Genomic DNA, 18,348 nt, shown 5'->3' with positions numbered 1-18,348 from the left:
ATCTTTTTCCTAATTTTTGAAGTTCGATTTTCCCATAAAGTCAAATTGGTATGAGAAAAAGGGTCAGATATTTTTTATTACACATTCATAGTTTTCTAATTGACATAATCGTTTCCAGAGATAGTAGATTTTTAGTATATTTAGATGCTAATACTATCCATCCAACCAAAGGTGTTATATGTGTATGTTCCAAAGTTGTCCCAATTGGAAAATTAACACTGATTATTGACTTCCAATATTTAATACTTGACAATAGGTAATATAGCTCCAGATTTGGAAAGCTGAACCCTTTCTCATTAACTGGTAACTGCATTTTCTATTAAGTTATTCTCTGAATTGAAAAATTGATAAAAAAATTTCTAAACAGGAAATATGATTTCTCAAAATGTTTTCCAGGTATATAAACTGGAATTTCTTTCAGTATATAATTAATCTGTGAATAATATTTATTTTGACAGCATTTACCTTTCCCCCGAAAGGATTTAATTACTTCTGTCGATCAATTTCTGAAGAAACCTCTTTATATATTTTATTTATTTAACGGTAAAAATGCAGATTAATATTCCTTAAATGGATGGGTAACTTAACTTATTGGCATCAATTCTGATTTGTAGAGTAGAGTAATCTGTTATTTTGCTAAAAGCATATATCTTTTGCATCAACACTGGGATAGTAGAGTGAGGTTTAGAAAATGGGTGTTCTAGATTAAGAGAAATTTAAAAAAAATGCAATTCAGTGTTTGCCTTCTTTAATTAATCATGATTTTTTTTAAAAAGGAGGCAATATAAAATCATAAATACAGATGAAAATAACTGATATCTGGACCACTCTCCATGAAACTTCTAATTTCAAAATATTTGTGAAGTTTCTGAATCTGAAAGCTCCTGGTAGCTTTCATGACTAATAATTCTGAATAAATCCATCTGTATTGCAGTCCTAGTTCAAAGTACACAAATGTAATCTAAAACAGTGGTCACCAACTGGTGGTCTGTAGACCACTAGTGGTCCATGAGAAAATTTTGGTGGTCCCCAGAAAAATTATTTGCATTTTTTTATATTGCACTAAATCAGGGTTCCTCAAACTAAGGCCCCTGGGCTGGATACATGCAATGAACATTTGTATTGCTGCAAAGAGTCTCCCCCTTTGGGGTCTTTTTGTGCGGGTCAGAGGGGGGGAGAAATTCTGACTTGGGGTCTGCTTCAGCCTCCTAGTGCGGGGCTTTGAGCAGAGGCTGGAGGGAAGCACCGTTGGTGGCGAAGAGCCAGAGGGCTTGTTCCAGTGGGACTTGCATCGTGGCCTGGAACTGGCTGACCATCTCAGCCCACTGAGCCGCCAGGTGCTGGTACCTGGCCTTGCACTCTCGCAGGTCTTCCCTCTGCTTGGAAAGCCTATGCTCATAGTCCTCAGTGAGGTGCTTTCCTGAGCTCCTTCTCAGTCAGATCAAATTTGAACTGAGCTGTTTTTCCAACTCTTTCTCGTGGTGACTGCTTTCCGTTAGGGCCCTAAAGAGCCCAGGCGGGCAGGCAAGGAGTGGCGAGTAGAGGCTGGCAAGGTGCCACTTGACATAAGTTGGCCACACCCACCCAGTCACATGACCATCTTGCCACGCCCACCCAGCCGGTCATTAGGCAGATTATATTAGTGGTCCACAGGATTTGAAATTATGTATTTAGTGGTCCCTGAGGTCTGAAAGGTTGGTGACCCCTGATCTAAAATATACTTAGTACAGCATCTCTGTCATACTTTGAAGAGCAGTGATGGGTTTCTAACAGTTCACCTTGGTTCGGTCAAACCAGTAGTGGCGGGAGGCTCCACCCACCCACCCAGATGTCATCATGGATGCTCTGCACATGCACAGAGGGTTCTGCGCATGTGCAGAAGTGCCACCCACTCGCACTCACAGTTCCAAACCAGTAGCGAAGATAAATAGAACCCACTATTGGGGAACAGGGATTTCTGTGCTAATCATTTTTAGCAAAAGCAGCAATAGAAATTTGGATAAAGATTAATAAATTGTTTTCTAATGGGTAGTTTGGCTATAATGGAATAACCTCTACATTTTGAGGCAAAAATTCTGTAAGTAAATTAAAGGTTCCATTAATAATTTTTTTTCTGTTGATCTTGAATTGACTGTCTTATCAGTTTTATAGTATAAGACAAAGTTCTGGTCTCCGTTCTTTCAAAGTAGGGGACAGGAGCTAATACGTTATTTTTAAACGTGCACATATTCTAGATTAAACCAAGATTTAGATCTTGGTTGCCTGGGTCCTAGGATGTGAGCTCTTTACTCTAACTTCCAGCAGGGGGCTCTACAGACTTCAAGTCAAAAATTTAAACTTTGGTAAATTAGTGTTCCCTCATTCATTACAATAGTTTAAATGAAATTTGTTATATCTGGTGTGAATAGAACAAATGCATAACTTTTATTCAACCTATTAATTTATTTGATCCTCATTGCAATGCATCCCTTCTGAATGGTGAAATTTGTCAAGATGTATGCAGATGTGAGAAAACTATAAATCCAGGGTCAATGGAAGGTGACCACCATCTGGCCTGTTCATTATCACCTAAAATGAGTCCAATAAGTTAAACTCATTGGTTGAAATTATGATGTAATCAATTGTGTTGATACCCAATTCCCAAAAAGTGTTATATAACTATTACAATTAACAATTAATTTAGGCCCAGTATTCTTCAATATCTTCATAAATTATTTAGATGAGGGAATAGAAGGGAAACTCATCAAATTTGCAGAAGACACTAAGCTGGCAGGAATAGCCAACAGCCCAGAACAGCGGTCACCAACTGGTAGTCCTGGACCACTGGTGGTGCGTGAGAAAATTTTGGTGGTCTGCAGAAAAATTATTTGCATTTTTTATATTGCACTAAATCAGGGGTCCTCAAACTACGGCCACTGAGCCAGATACATGCAGTGAACGTTTGTGTTGCTACAGAGAGTCTCCCCCTTTGGGGTCTTTTTGCACGGGTCGGAGTGGGGGAGAAATTCCGACTTGGGGTCTGCTTCAGCCACCTGGTGCAGGGCTTTGGGCGAAGGCTGGAGGGAAGTGCCTCTGGTGGCGAAGAACCAGTGGGACTACATCATGGCCTGGAACTGGCTGACCATCTCAGCCCGCTAAGCCTCCAAGCGCCGATACCTGGCTTTGCACTCCCTCTGCTTAGAAAGCCTATGCTCATAGTCCTCAGTGAGGTGCTTCTGCTGAGCCCCCTTCTCGGTCAGATCCAATTTGAACTCTTTCTCATGGTGGCTGCTTAGCTCCAACAACTGCTTTTCGTTGGCACCCTAAAGAGCCCAGTCAGCCAGGCGAGGAGTGGTTGGAAGGGGAGGGGCAAGTAGACCTGGTGAGGCTCCCCTTGACGTGAGTGACATTGAGTTGGCCATGCCCATGCAGTCACATGACCACCTAGCCACGCCCACCCAGCTAGTCATTAGGCAGATCATATTAGTGGTCCATGGGATTTAAAATTATGAATTTAGTGGTCCCTGAGGTCCGAAAGGTTGGAGACCCCTGCCCCAGAAGACAGGCTCAGGATCAAAAAGATCTTGACATACTTGAACAATAGGCTCTATCCAACAAAATGAAATTCAGTGGTGAGGGGGGGAAAGCAAGATTTTACACCTGGGCAGGAAAAAAACAAAGGTACAAGTACAGACTAGGTAAAACCTGGCTCAAAAACAGTAACTGTGAGAGGGACCTTGGAGTCCTAGTGGATGATCACTTAAATATGAGACAGCAGTGTGCAGCAGCTGCCAAAAAAAAAATTAATACAATCCTTGGTTGTATAAACAGAGGCATAGAATCAAAATCACGTGAAGTACACCACTGCTTTATAAATCCTTAGTAAGACCACACCTGGAATACTTATTTTATTTATTTATTTATTTATTTTGTCACACAGTATATATAAGCATAAGCATGAAATAACTATACAATATATAAGCATATATATAAGCATGAGTATGTAATAACTATATTAATTGGATATAATGAAAGAAAACAATAGGACAGGAACGGTAGGCACACTTGTGCTCTTATGCACGCCCCTTACAGACCTCTTAGGAATGGGGCGAGGTCAATAGTAGACAGTTTTTGGTTGAAGCTTTGGGATTTTGGAAAGAGGCCACAGAGTCAGGTAGTGTATTCCAAGTATTAACAGCTCTGTTACTGAAGTCATATTTTCTGCAATCAAGATTGGAGCAGTTAACATTAAGCTTAAATCTATTGTGTGCTTGTGTATTGTTGCAATTGAAGCTGAAGTAGTCTTTGACAGGAAGGACATTGTAATAGATGATTCTATGAGTTAAACTCAGGTCGTCACCACATTACAAAAAAGATGTTGAGACTTTGGAAAAAGTGCAAAGAAGATCAACTAAGATGATTAAAGGCCTGGGGGCAAAAACATATGAAGAACAATTGCAGGATTTGGATATGGCTAGTCTAGAAAAAAGGACTAGGGGGTAACATGATAGCACTATTCCAGTATTTGAGAGGCTACCACAAAGAGGGGGGGCAAATTATTTTCCAAGCATCAGAAGGCAAGACAAGAAACAGTGGATAGAAACTAATCAAGGAGAGAACCAACTTGGAATTAAGGAGAAACTTCCATATAATGACAACAATTAACCAGTGAAACAGCTTGCCTTCAGAAGTTGTACAGTAGGTGCTTCATCTCTGGAGGTTTTTAAGAAAAGATTGGACCTGTCTGAAATGATATAGGGTCTCCCCAGGGGTGGGTTCTACTTACCTTTACTACTGGTTCACAACAGGAGGGTGTGCGTGCGCTTGCTTTGCTCGCATGCATTTCTGCACAGGTGCAGATCATCACATATGATATCAGGGCAGTTGGGCAGAACCTCCCACCGCTTTTACTACTGATTCGTCAGAACCGGAGAGAACCAGGAGCAACCCATCACTGGGTCTCCTGCTTGAGCAGGGTGTCAAACTAGAAGATCTCCAAGGTCCCTTTCCAGCTCTATTCTGATTGAACTTCTAACCCCCCCACCACCACCCCTGCATATTACCAAATTTCTCTAACTTTTACTATCCAACCCAACAGGAGGCTGATAACAACATTGGGACTGCTCTTTACTTTTATTTATCCATCCATCAATTGACATAGCAATTCTGGCCTGGCAAAATCTATTGTTTGCTCTTACTTTTTCTCTCTTTGCATGTTTGAGATAAACACACATACATACATTGATAGATTTAATCTGCATGTATTAGCAAGATAACTGTTCAAAACATCTTTTAAAAATGTAAAAATCAAATTAGAAATAAGCTTTATGAAATGATATAAGCTTTTGCCTTTATTATTTCCTTCCTTTTTTCTTGTTTCATTTTTTTAAGTTTAGTGGTGCTCAGTCATAGCTACTGTTTATAGAGAAAACTTGGATTTCTGAGTGGTTTTAAATGGGGAGCTCACATTTTCTAACTTGGAAGATTACCAAAGTAAATAAATGGTAATTTTTAAAATAATCCTAGAATTTCTTTCTCCAGACAATACAGGTAGTCCTCAAGTTACAAAAATTTGTTTAGTGACCATTCAAATTCAAATGGCACTTGAAAAAATGACTTAACACAATTTTTCAGACTTACAATTGTTGCAGCCTCCTCATGGCCATATGATCGCAATTCAGATACTTGGCAACTGACTCATATTTATGATGGTTGCAGTGTCCCAAGATCGTGTTATCCCCTTTTGCAACCTTCTGACAAGAAAAATCAATGGGGAAGCCAGATTCACTTAACAACTGTTTGACTAACTTAACACCAGTAGTAATTCACTTAAAACTGTGGCACGAAATGTAATTAAATGGGACAAAATTCCTTAACAAATGTCTCATTTACCAACAGAAATTTTGGGCTCAGTTGTGGTTGTAAGTCGAGGACTACTTGTATGTAGGTCAATTATTGGGACTGTTCATTTGTTAGCTAAAAATACTGAAAATTTGGTATCAGCCTTGCAGAACACTACGCTTAGCTGACGACCTAAAAACCAAACTACACACTCTCACTAACGTACTAACATCCAATGGATTCCAAAGAAATAAAATTACCAAATTAATCCATAAAGAAACCCCCACTAAAATCCAAGACAGAGAACAAGAAAACAACAAAGCCGTCCTCCTATATATAAAAGGTACCACAGACAGAATCAGCAAGATCCTCCACAAAAACAACATCAAGACAGAATTCTGCACAAACCGAAAAATATCCACCATCCTAAGAAACCCCAAAGACAAAATTAAGTTAGAAAATCAAGGAGTATATGAAATCCCATGCACCGCCTGCAGCACCACATACATCGGACAAACCAACAGAAGAATAAGTGCACGCACTGAAGAACATAAGAACTCAATCAAAAAAGAGGAACCAAGTTCTTCCCTGATCCAACACCTTAAAGCCACAGGACATAAAATTGACTTTAAAAATACCAGAACTATCGCCAAAACTGAACACTTTAACAAGAAAATAATCAGAAAAGCCATCGAGATAGAAAAACGCCCACACAGCATGAATAAACGAGATGATACCTCCCGCCTACCAGCCATTTGGAAACCCGTCCTTATCGACAAACAAGTCCCTAACATGAAGAATGACACAAGACCCACACTCACGAGTGCCACACAGCATGTCACCACCACACATCCACACGGAAAGCAAACTCAAACCCACACCGATGATGAAGCACGACCATGGACCAGAAGCCAGACCGTAGCTGCATCATTAGCCATTTCAAAACCCTCCAATCCATACATGCAGCAGACTGACACCCACCATGAAGATGTAGCACGACCACGAAGCCAAACAAAAGCAATGCAGCTCACCAACTCAAATCCCCCTGCATCTCAGACCAACCTGAGCACAACCAAGCTCCCCCCCAAACAGAACACACCCCCATCCAATCAGAGCACAGCCAACCCCACCATCCAATCAGAGCACAGCCAAACTCCCAACCAATCAGAACACACCTCCACCCAATCAGAACACAGCCAAGCTCCCAACCAAACAGTTCAAACCCCCACTAGCAGTTAAAAGGAAGAAACAACTGCGATCACACATTTCTCCTAGAAGCACGAAGCTGTAAACACCCAGCCTGAAGATGACGAATGGGATTTCGTCGAAACGTTGCCAAGACACCTCCAATTTTACGCGGGAGAAAACCCGAATAACCAAAGACCTACACACAAACACCTGCGAAAACCTCAGAAAACACACACACACACATATATAGTTTTATGGGCTTTTCTCCAAATATTTTACTTAACATTCAAAACACAGGCTGCTTCATTTGTGTTGTCTGGAAAAGGTGCTACCTTTAATGTAAAATGGTTTGAGAGTTATCTGGAATATCTGGCCTTAACATATTCATACTTTTGTTTGGTAGCCTTAATTTACTTACTGAGGATTTTACTGCATATTGTCTTTACTCTTGATGCTTTGGTATTAGCAGCTTTCTCCAACTAAATATAATGCAGCAACTTAATCCATTTTCACAGAGTGCAATTTTATGAGATACCTTTATTACAACTCATCTGTAATATATATATATATATGATCTCTTTATCCTTGATAAATACATGTTTTATTTTCTGAGAAACTATTTTCTATGTCACTATTTTCTGAGTACTTTCTATACTATTCAATATAGTCTAGTGTTAATGTATGGTTATTAGGCATTTCATTTTATTTTCTCCTTACTCTTTGTACTTGAGAACTGCAATTTTTCTCTGTGTGTGAATTTTTCTACTAATATTAAATCCCATTGTGTTTATATTCTTAATCCTCCCATTAAACCCACTGGCGTTCCTGTTTCCTTAGTTTTCCTTAGTCTGGAAACTACTATACAATTATCATCATCATCATCATTTTCATCATCATGAGATTCAGCCTGATTGGCTGCTGTACCAATATTGCACCATCCAAGATGAAATGAAATGGAACCTGTGCCAACAAAGTTGCATTGCTGAACCTCACCTCCACTTATTTCCACAGCTTAGAGACAATATGAACTCTTGTCAGACAAACCCAAATCAATAATCTGGGCAAGTTTTGAGCCCCAGTACAAGGGTAGCCTAGAGGATTTTAACATATGTTAATGGTAAATAAAGCACTGTGAGCCCACTGTCAAACATAAGGTGAAATTCTGTCAGTGTAATTGCATTAGCTTCTGTGGATCAAATTCCTTTTCTATCTTGATCAGTGGATCAAGAGTGGATCAAGATAAAGGATATCAATACACTGGATGTTTTACAGAAGCATGTTGTTAGTCTCAATCATTCATATATATATATATATATATATATATATATATATATATATATATATATATATATATATATATATATATAAATAATTCATATATATATATGATATATATATCATTCATATATATATATATATATGATATATATATATCATTCATATATATATATATATATATATATATATATATATATATATATATGAATGATTGAGACTAACAACATGCTTCTGTAAAACATCCAGTGTATTGATATCCTTTAGCGTCATTATATATATAATATGTAATTATATATATATAATTAATTTCAATACAATGACACGTCTTTAATTTTTTCTCAGTTATAATTCAAATGGTTCTTTTGAAGAAAGCAAGTACATCTGGGCATTAATGCTATATGTGTGTGTGTGTGTGTATGTGTGTATATATATATATATATATATACACACTTCCAATTTTACGCGGGAGAAAACCCGAATAACCAAAGACCTACATACAAACACCCGCGAAAACCTCAGAAAACATATATATATATATATATGTAGGTCTTTGAAATGATATATATATAATTTCAGTCTGTCCTATTAATATGGTTTGAAACAGAAAATATTGATTTTTGGTGTATGTTATATGGTATTGGCATTGGCATCCTTCAGTCTCAAAAGACTATGGTATCGTGCTCTGGAAAGAGGTCCTAAAACAACATCTAGGATGACTAAAAAGGCCAATTCGAGAGTGGCAATCCCTTCCACACTGAGGGCAGATACATTCTGTCCCCTGCCCAGCCCCCAGATTTCATTGGTTCCGGGATTTCCTCTTTGCCTCAGCCGACCAAACAAGTGTCTCTTCAAATTGGAGAAGGCCATGCTGTGTCTTTAGCCTCCAAGCTGAACAATCAGAGGTCAAGGTTTCCCAGTTGCTAATGTCCATTCCCAAGGCCTTTAGATCCCTCTTGCAGATATCTTTATATCACAGCTGTGGTCTCCTTCTGAGGCGCTTTCCCTGAACTAATTCTTCATACAGGAGATCTTTCAGAATCCTACCATCAGCCATTCTCACAACATGCCCAAGCCAGCATAGACATCGCTATTTCAATAGTGTATACATGCTAGAAATTCCAGCACGTTCCAAGCTGCGCTATTTGGAACTCTGTCATGCCAGGTAATGCCAAAAATTAATCGGAGACAGTGCATATGAAAGGTGTTCAACTTTCTCTCCTGCCATACGTAAAGGGTCCAAGACTTTGCAGTTCAAGAGTGTGCTCAAGACGCAGGATCTATGGATCTTTGTATGTTTTGTCAGCTTCTTATTAAGCCATACTCTCTTTGTAAGTCTGGAAAATGTGGTGGCCACTTTACCAATACATTTATTCAGCTCAGTATCTAAGAGAGAGATTGTCAGAGATAGTTGAGCCGAGGTACACAAAGTCATGGACAACCTCCAGTTCTTTTGCAGAGATTGTAATAGAGGGAGGTGAATCCACGTCCTGACCCATGACTTGTTTTTTTTTCATGCTGATTGTTAGTCCAAAGTCTTGTCAGGCCTTGCTAAAACAGTCCATAAGTTGTTCCATGTCTTCGGCAGAGTGAGCAATAATGGCAGTACAGCCTTCATTAATGGTGCTTTACAAAATACCTTAAAAGTAAACCTTGTGATTTTGAATAGGTGATATAATTGATAAAGGATTGGGAAAGAAAATTGGGGATGGAAAAACAGTAATAAGAATGTAGTATGTGTACATTTTCCTTTCTCATTATAGATTAATGAGAAATTATCCTCTCACACTCACGGTTTATCACACACTTATGCGATAAACTCTGCACTTTCACTGGTGTCAGGCTTCCCTAAATGTGAGTAATAAAAGTGTTCTGTCAACAGCGATTCTATTGAAATGAACATGGCATGTGCTAGGCAGCACTTTGAGGATCAACTGGCATGTCTGCCTGCGTTCCGGGGAATGTGGTGAGCAGCTGCTTCTCTGAATTTGTTGTCAGGGCTTTGGGAATAAGTGATGGTGAAAGAGAGGCTTAAGAGGGAGCCTGTGGCTAAAGACACAAAGCAATAAATCCCAGGTTGACTTTGGTTTTAGATTAGAATTCTCTTTTTGGTGCAGCATTTTACTAATGTGTGCTAAATTTATTTATCTGTGGGTTATTTGGAAATCCTTGTGCATTACTCTTATTAGACTGATGGAAGATGGTGATGCTGCACTTCAATCCAGCTAATGATTATCTTCAGACATTTACTTTTCTCATTTGTTGCTTGTAGGAAGAAGATATACCTTCAATGCAAGAACTTGTGCGTCAAATAGTAGAAGGTGAAATTTCATTACTTGAAAGGCCAAAGACATACCTCAAACAATCCTTTAAACAAAGTATATGCAATAACATGGTACAAAAAAGCATTCTCAATTTTCTGAATTATAATAATTATCATTTACCAATGTTTGCCTGGCCAGGAATAGTTTAAGTATAAATGACTAAATATGACAATTGTTGCAATGAATATACAATTCAGCAAAGTGTTTAGAAGTGAAGTGTAAATAGTTAAGTGCTAACTTTATATGATTAGCCAATGAATAAGATAGATTCAAGTATCCATGCTATTTGTACATATTAATTAAAAATAAAAACAAAACCACCAAACTATACTGTTAGACAATGGTACATAACAATGCATGCAGATATATTAAAATAATAAAATCAAATATAATGCTATTTATGTGATCTGAGGTCAACAACATCAGTAAATAAGATATGTCTCAGTGCTACAGATTCAATGATAAAGTAAAATAAAGTATTTTATTTCATCAATCTGACTCTGTTTCTAAATTTTGCTGCTTTTAAATCCTGTAGCCTCCTGGGCAGTGCTGGGGACTCCCTCCCAAGCAAACTTGACAGATGGCTAGTGAGATTTGCATATTGCATTTTAGCTTTTTAATTGTTCATTCAAAATGCGAACTTTGTATCTCTCTGTCTTCCTGGACAGAAGGTACATTGTAGTAGGAGGAAGGTCAGTTTTCTAATGTACTGGTTAGTGACCTGGCAGCTGCAGGGTTAACTCTCTTTCAAGGGGCAGCTCAGAAACTCTGACCAATTGCAGCTTAGTTGCTGAAAGTAGTGGATTGTTTCAGCCAATAGGAAGGGAAAAACCACCAAAGTAAGGAAAATAAAGTGAATAAAGTGACGTCTATGTATACCAAATGGTGAAAATGAATTGGTATAGTCAAGTGCAGAACTAAAGAGTTATCAAGAATTCTGGCATAAACTAAAATCTTTTAAAAGAGATGGGGTAATAGTATGAAGAGATAATCAAAGACGGAAGGTGGAGATTATAAATCAAAGTCTATGAAGTATCTGCAGGCATTTTCCCATTAACTGCTGTATTCAGTTAGAAAGTATAATCTTATATATATCCAGTCACAAAGCAATCCCTTAACATCAGTGGGGTTTATGAGGAATAGGATTATTTCTTGAATTATCTGAGGTCATATCATGTAATGTGAAAAGGTGTGTATTGTCTCATTTTAGCACTAAAACAAAAGTACACAGAAAGCTTTAGAGAAGTAAAAAAGGTTGCATATACTGTTTAACAAATTGTACAATTTATTTGTTTGATTTAAACAATTTCTCTGTACTTGCCATATCAGTGACATCACAAAGCAGTGTATAATAAATTTAAAAATGAAACTAGTCAAAACTATTAAAATAATAGTTAAATTTTTTATTTTTAAAAAATTACAAATAAAAAAATACCTCAGCCTTTGGAACTAAGTAAATTGGTTTAAAAAGCATGGATAACTTTCCTTGAATTAACACTCAGACACAGTACCCAATAGTTGCATCAAAACATTATACAAAACTCAACAAAAATTTAAATTCTGAGTTTGCACCTAAATCTGTCTTCATTAAAATTATTTACCAATACTTTTTTTAAAAAAATATTTTTTCATTTGAATTTTATTACAACATAAAATGTAAAAATGTAAACAAAAATAAAAAAAAGGGAAAGGGAAAAGAAAAAAAGAAGTGGAAAAAGAAAAAAACACAGAAAGTTGACTTCCACCCTTGAAAATTATGTACTAATTCCAAAGGATGGCTGCTAATGAGAGAGATATCTTATAATTTTGGGTATTGATTCAAACTACGCCAAGAAAAGTGAACTTCGGTTTAGTTACTCTCTGAAAAACTGATTGAAGGCAATGAGCTTAAGTGTTCCAAATTCTATGCAAGTCTATACAATTTATTCAATTCAGGTAAACATATTTAGTCTGATTCAGTGTGATTATGGTTGATATTAAATTATTTGAGAACCTGTTCTATTTGCTAGGAAGAAAATTAGTTTTCCTTGCCTAAGGTATTTTTCTGCTTAAACCTGGAGATGATTGAAAATGGATTACAAAATAGTTTTAATATTTTTTTCAAAATTATATACATTTAAATAAAAAGTAATGGGTCTGTGCTTGAAAATAAATCAAGAAGTAAATGACATAAAAGAAAGGTTTTATCAATATAGTTAAGTTTTAGCTTTTAGAAGTCCATAAAATAATTAAATAATAAAAATAAAAATAAAACTTTGGAAATTATAAGAAATTGATAGTATTAGATCAAGAAAAACTTATTTTACATGACATCTGCATTTTGAGCTTTCCGTGATCTTATTTCTGAAATTATAACTTATATTTGTAAAAGGCATATTGTCTTCATTTTAACACTATATTGATGTCTTCTTTTGTTTTCTATATTTGCCTATCTATTTTTCCTAAATTGGCAAAAATAAAGAGATGCTAATTCCTTAGAGTTCAATAGCTTTTGTTCCTTTTGTAATAAAAATAAAAAATAATAAAGTCATTATTGTTTGAATAAACTATATTTACTAAAATGGGGTTTATTCTATCGCTTTAAATTTTTCAAGTGTTATATTCCTAGTCCAATTTCATTCAATAGAACATACTTGTCTATATTCAGCTGAGTTTGGGGAGGGCGTACAAAGAGAATTTCTGCTTGCATTACTTCAGTTTCTTAGACTTAGATCAGGGGTGTCCAACTCGATTTCATTGAGGGCCGCATCCGGGTTCTGTTTGATCTCAGAGGGCCAAGGTAGTGGTGTATGGCTGGGGGTGGTGTGGCCATGTGGAACATTTGACACAGGCTCAAGATGCATTTTTTCCCCTTCTCTTCTTTCTTTCCATAGTTCTTTACTATAACCATTTTCCTATCTCTTCTACCAGATATTACTGGCAAACATTTATCACTTATTCTTCATGCTCCACTAAACTTTTTATTTCCAAATTTATACCCCATTGTTTAATAGTAAATTATTTTTCCAGGCAGAAAAGGTATTTATATTATTGTATTTTTATTATTCAACTAATAATAAAAATACAATACCATAAATAACATAATACACGATCTAACAGCAGAGGTAAATTTCCAGGATAGTAAATAGAAATGGCTGTCAATTATAGATTATTGATGGTAGATTAAAAGGACCTACAGTATGTAAAATCTGGCATTAAACTGTAGTATTAATATAGGATGTTGCTTGTTTTCTATCCAGATCAGGCACTTACTTGAGGCCACATAATTGTATTCCAATCCAGTCCTCTTGCTGCACTCTGCCAGCCAAAATTGGGCTGCATGGGAGCCTCGCGGGACCTCCATATGGCCCGTTTTTGGCTGGCAGAGTGCTGCTGGAGGCTGGGGAGACCAAAAACAGGCCATGCTCTAGATGGCACTACAGACCGGTCCTTTGATATTTCCAGGCATCCCGCAAGCCAGATCCGGCCTTATCTGCAGTCCTTGTGTTTGACACCCCTGACTTAAATAATTATTATTTTGGTTTGGAGTGTTAGTAAAATGCTTATTATCTACTGAAAGAGCTTCAATTTCTTTCAGAAGAAAGAAATTTCTCTTGCTTATTGTTCCCTATTCTCTACAAGTTTTCTTATAATATGCTTTTTGGTCTTTGTGTACATAAAACCACTGTCTTCATTAGTAGTGTATGTTGACATAACTGTACATCATCTGGGTATGCATGCCATGAAGCTTCTGAGGTCTCCAGAGTGTGTTAAGGAATGCTTGGTGTGCTGATTTATCAGTCCTGCTACCATCACATTCTTCCTAGATTTAGTATCTTCTCCTTTTACCTACTCTTCAAATGCTTCTTGTCCATCAGTTCCAGTATTTTCAATACAGTGCCATAGGCGCCATTCTGCTCATGAACGTATTGAGGTTCCTGCTAAACTATTTATCTCATATATGTGGTCAAAGGAAAATATCCATTTATTTGAATGGAGAGGAAGCATCCCAATTAACTCTGGGAAGTTAGAATTCCACTGCAGCAAGGATTCTCCCTTAGTAGGAAGCAACCCTATGACACTCAGCTGTACTTTTCCACCCCAGGCCACCCCAACGAAGCTGTTGAAGTGATGTCCCGGTGTTTGGAAGCCGTACGGGTCTGGATGGGGAGGAACAGGCTCAAGCTCAATCCCTCCAAGACGGAGTGGCTGTGGATGCCGGCACCCCGATTCAGTCAGCTGCAGCCGCGGCTGACTGTGGGAGGCGAGTTATTGGCCCCAAAGGATAGGGTGCGCAACTTGGGTGTTCTCCTGGATGAACGGCTGTCGTTCGAAGATCATTTGACGGCCGTCTCCAGGAGAGCCTTTCACCAGTTGCACCCTTTCCTTGATCGGGATGCCCTGTGCACAGTCACTCATGCGCTCGTTACCTCCCGCTTGGATTATTGTAATGCTCTCTACATGGGGCTCCCCTTGAGGTGCACCCGGAGGCTTCAGTTAGCCCAGAACGCGGCTGCGCGGGTTATAGAGGGAGCTTCACGTAGCTCCCACGTAACACCACTCCTGCGCAGACTGCACTGGCTACCTGTGGTCTTTAGGGTGCACTTTAAGGTTTTGGTTACTACCTTTAAAGCGCTCCATGGCTTAGGGCCTGGGTACTTACGGGACCGCCTGCTGTTACCTCATGCCTCCCACCGACCCGTACGCTCTCACAGAGAGGGACTTCTCAGGGTGCCGTCCGCCAAACAATGTCGGCTAGCGGCCCCCAGGGGAAGAGCCTTCTGTGTGGGGGGCCCTACCCTCTGGAACGAGCTTCCCCCGGGTTTACGCCAAATACCTGACCTTCGGACCTTCCGCTGCGAACTGAAAACATACTTATTTATTCACGCAGGGCTGGCTTAAATTTTATTGGTTTTTTAAATTTTAAATTTTTATTATGAATTTTAATGGGTTTTAGTTTAATATATTTTAAATTTTTTAGGCCAATTATGTAATAAGTTTTTTAATTTGTTTTTAATTGTATATTGCACTGTTTGTTTTATTTTGGCTGTACACCACCCTGAGTCCTTCGGGAGAAGGGCGGTATAAAAATCAAATAAATAATAATAATAATAATAATAATAATAATAATAATAATAATAATAATAATAATAATAATAATAATAATAATAATAATAATAACCCTTTCCTACCAGACATCAACTGAGGAGTTAGTTGCATACACATGCTATCTTCAATGGGAGGCGGCTTTAAATTATAGAATTGTTAAATATAATAAGTAAAAGTGAATCAATGTGGTGTAGTGGTTAAGATTCTGGACTAAGACCATGGAGACCCAGACTCTAGTTCTCTTGTAGGTATGAAAGCCAACTGGGTGACCTTGAGCAAATCACTTCCTTTCATTCCAAATTAAGGTCAGTCTGCAAGAAACTAATTAATCACATCAAGAATAACATCAAGCAAAATCAAAATTCATTATAAGAAGTAGGCAAGCAAAATGCAAAAACATGTGAGATAGATACTAACAACAACAATATAAATAATTGTTTCTCAACCATGGCAATTTTAAGATGTGTGGACTTCAACTCTCAGAATTCCCCAGTCAACATGCAAGCTAGGAACTTCTGGGAATTGAAGTCTACACATCATAAAATTGCTAAAGTTGAGAAATACTGGTGTAAAGAAACAAAAATTATTGGGAAGCCAGAGATAATCTTGAAAGTATTATAAGAGAGCACTTACAAAAGCACATTAAGATCAAGAAATGAAGAGAACCCTAAACTATCCATCTTAACTATCTGGATATAAGAATGAGTGAAGGAAAAACAAAGTCAGGTTTTCAAGACTGAAGTTAGACCCATGATGGCGAACCTATAGCACAGGTGCCACAAGTGGCACGTGGAGCCACATCTGTGCGCACACGAGCATTGCCCTAGCTAATCTCCAGTGCACATGCGTGCACCGGCCAGCTGATTTTCGAGCATTCTGGACCCACTGGAAGTCAGGAAATGGGCTGTTTCTTGCCTCTGGAGGGCTTCTGGGGGTGTGGGGAAGGCCGTTTTTGCCCTCCCCAGGCCTTTGGAAAGCCTCTGGAGCCTGGGGAGAGCAAAAAACAGGCCTACTGGGCCCACTATGCCATCGCGTGCCAAAAGGGGAGAGAGCATAGGGAGGTCACGCGCAGATGTGTGGGGGCAGGTGGGGCACATTTAATTATGGGTGTGCGCACACACGTGACCCCCCTGCACTTCCCCCACTTTTGGCACGTGATGGCAAAAAGGTTAGCCATCACTGAGTTAGACCCTATCAGGAAACAGACTCCACAGGAATGCTGAAACTCTATTGATATAGGGCAAGCTATACTGTACATGAAACAGAATCTTGAAAGAGGATTTTAGGTTTTTTTAACCCTTCCCCGTGGATCCCAATCTATAAGTTTGTCTTTCTGAATGTATGTGTTTCACTGTGCTTGCTCTTCACTGGCTGGATTATAGAATAGAATAGAATAGAATAGAATAGAATACAAATAGAATAGAATAGAATAGAATAGAATAGAATAGAATAGAATAGAATAGAATAGAATTCTTTATTGGCCAAGTGTGATTGGACACACAAGGAATTTGTCTTGGTGCATACACTTTCATTGTACATAAAAGAAAAGATACATTCATCAAGAATCAAAATGAACTATTAAATTCTTAGCTACAAAAAAGACAAAACAAAGACCACAAGTTCAACTTTTTATTGACTTGTTCAATGCCATTTCGCAAACTAGCCTGTCATTCTTTTTCTCAATGTGTCCCTATTTGCCTATCTGATCTTTTATGTCTATGTGTGGCCCTTGGGCTCTTGCCATTATACGTAAAATAATTATACTTTTGTATTTCAGTCTGTTAGGCTTCCATAAAGGGAACTAAGTCTCATAGAGGTTACAAAGAGATCTTCCCTTGAATAATGCCCCTCAACCTCTAAGACTAAGAGGTATATAGCGAAAGCATTCTTCACTTTTAGTGGTTGACCATACTCCTGTCCATTATTTTATCAGCGGTGATGATCTTTCACATGGCCTTTTTAAAAAGTATCACATAGCAGACCGATGTCCACAATACAAACATAAAGACACCTTCACAATCACTCTTCAAAACAATTTCTACTGAGAATGCAACTGGCGGTAACACATATAGCTATTTTTAAAACTGCCTATTAACAATCTAATCCCCATAAATTATTCTAATAATCTTGCAAAGATAAGCAGATTTGTACTTTTGCTGTATCTAGTATATTTCACAGGATAACCACTATTAGAAAATATGTTATCTGAACTTAATTTCTCACAGAGTTTTATTTAAAGGTTCTATATTTTAATATTCAAGTCTTTTTTTCACTGCATTTTTAAAAGATTTTTTCTATGTTTTTTCTGTTTTTCCATTGTAAGCTTCCCAGAGTAATTTGGGAGTCAGTCGGCTCTAAATCCAAAAAATAAATGAATGTATAAATAAAATGCTTTAATATATGCAGAACATTTTCCATATCTACTTTCTCAGAGCATGCAGCTATTCTTTGTCCCTATTAGTTGCTTAATTATTTTGTGAAGGCAAAAATCGCAAATTTGCTGCTCAATTCTCACTCTAGAAAATTAACAAGCAGGTAAAATTATTAATTCCAATACAGAGCCTTATTCATTTATTTAATCAATTGATATAGCTGCTCAATTAACATGCAGGTCAGGACAGTTTACAGAATTGAAAAGAGCAAAGGCATTAAA

General features: G+C 37.8%; 1 protein-coding gene across 1 annotated transcript in view; it reads left to right on the top strand.

Annotated features, from left to right (window-relative positions):
* The window catches only part of CFAP61 (cilia and flagella associated protein 61), a 162,241-nt gene extending 149,244 nt beyond the window's left edge, over window positions 1–12,997 (top strand). The window contains exon 25 of the mRNA XM_058178325.1: window positions 10,556–12,997. Coding sequence (XP_058034308.1) covers window positions 10,556–10,756 — 201 coding nt within the window. The 3' untranslated portion in view covers window positions 10,757–12,997. The remainder of the gene's footprint in view (window positions 1–10,555) is intronic.
* Window positions 12,998–18,348: the final 5,351 nt, after the last annotated feature.

This window comes from Ahaetulla prasina, chromosome 3 (assembly GCF_028640845.1).
Source record: "Ahaetulla prasina isolate Xishuangbanna chromosome 3, ASM2864084v1, whole genome shotgun sequence".
Taxonomy (NCBI): domain Eukaryota; kingdom Metazoa; phylum Chordata; class Lepidosauria; order Squamata; family Colubridae; genus Ahaetulla; species Ahaetulla prasina.
The sequence above is the reverse complement of the archived record's forward strand: the minus strand, read 5'-3'. Positions and strand labels throughout refer to the sequence as shown.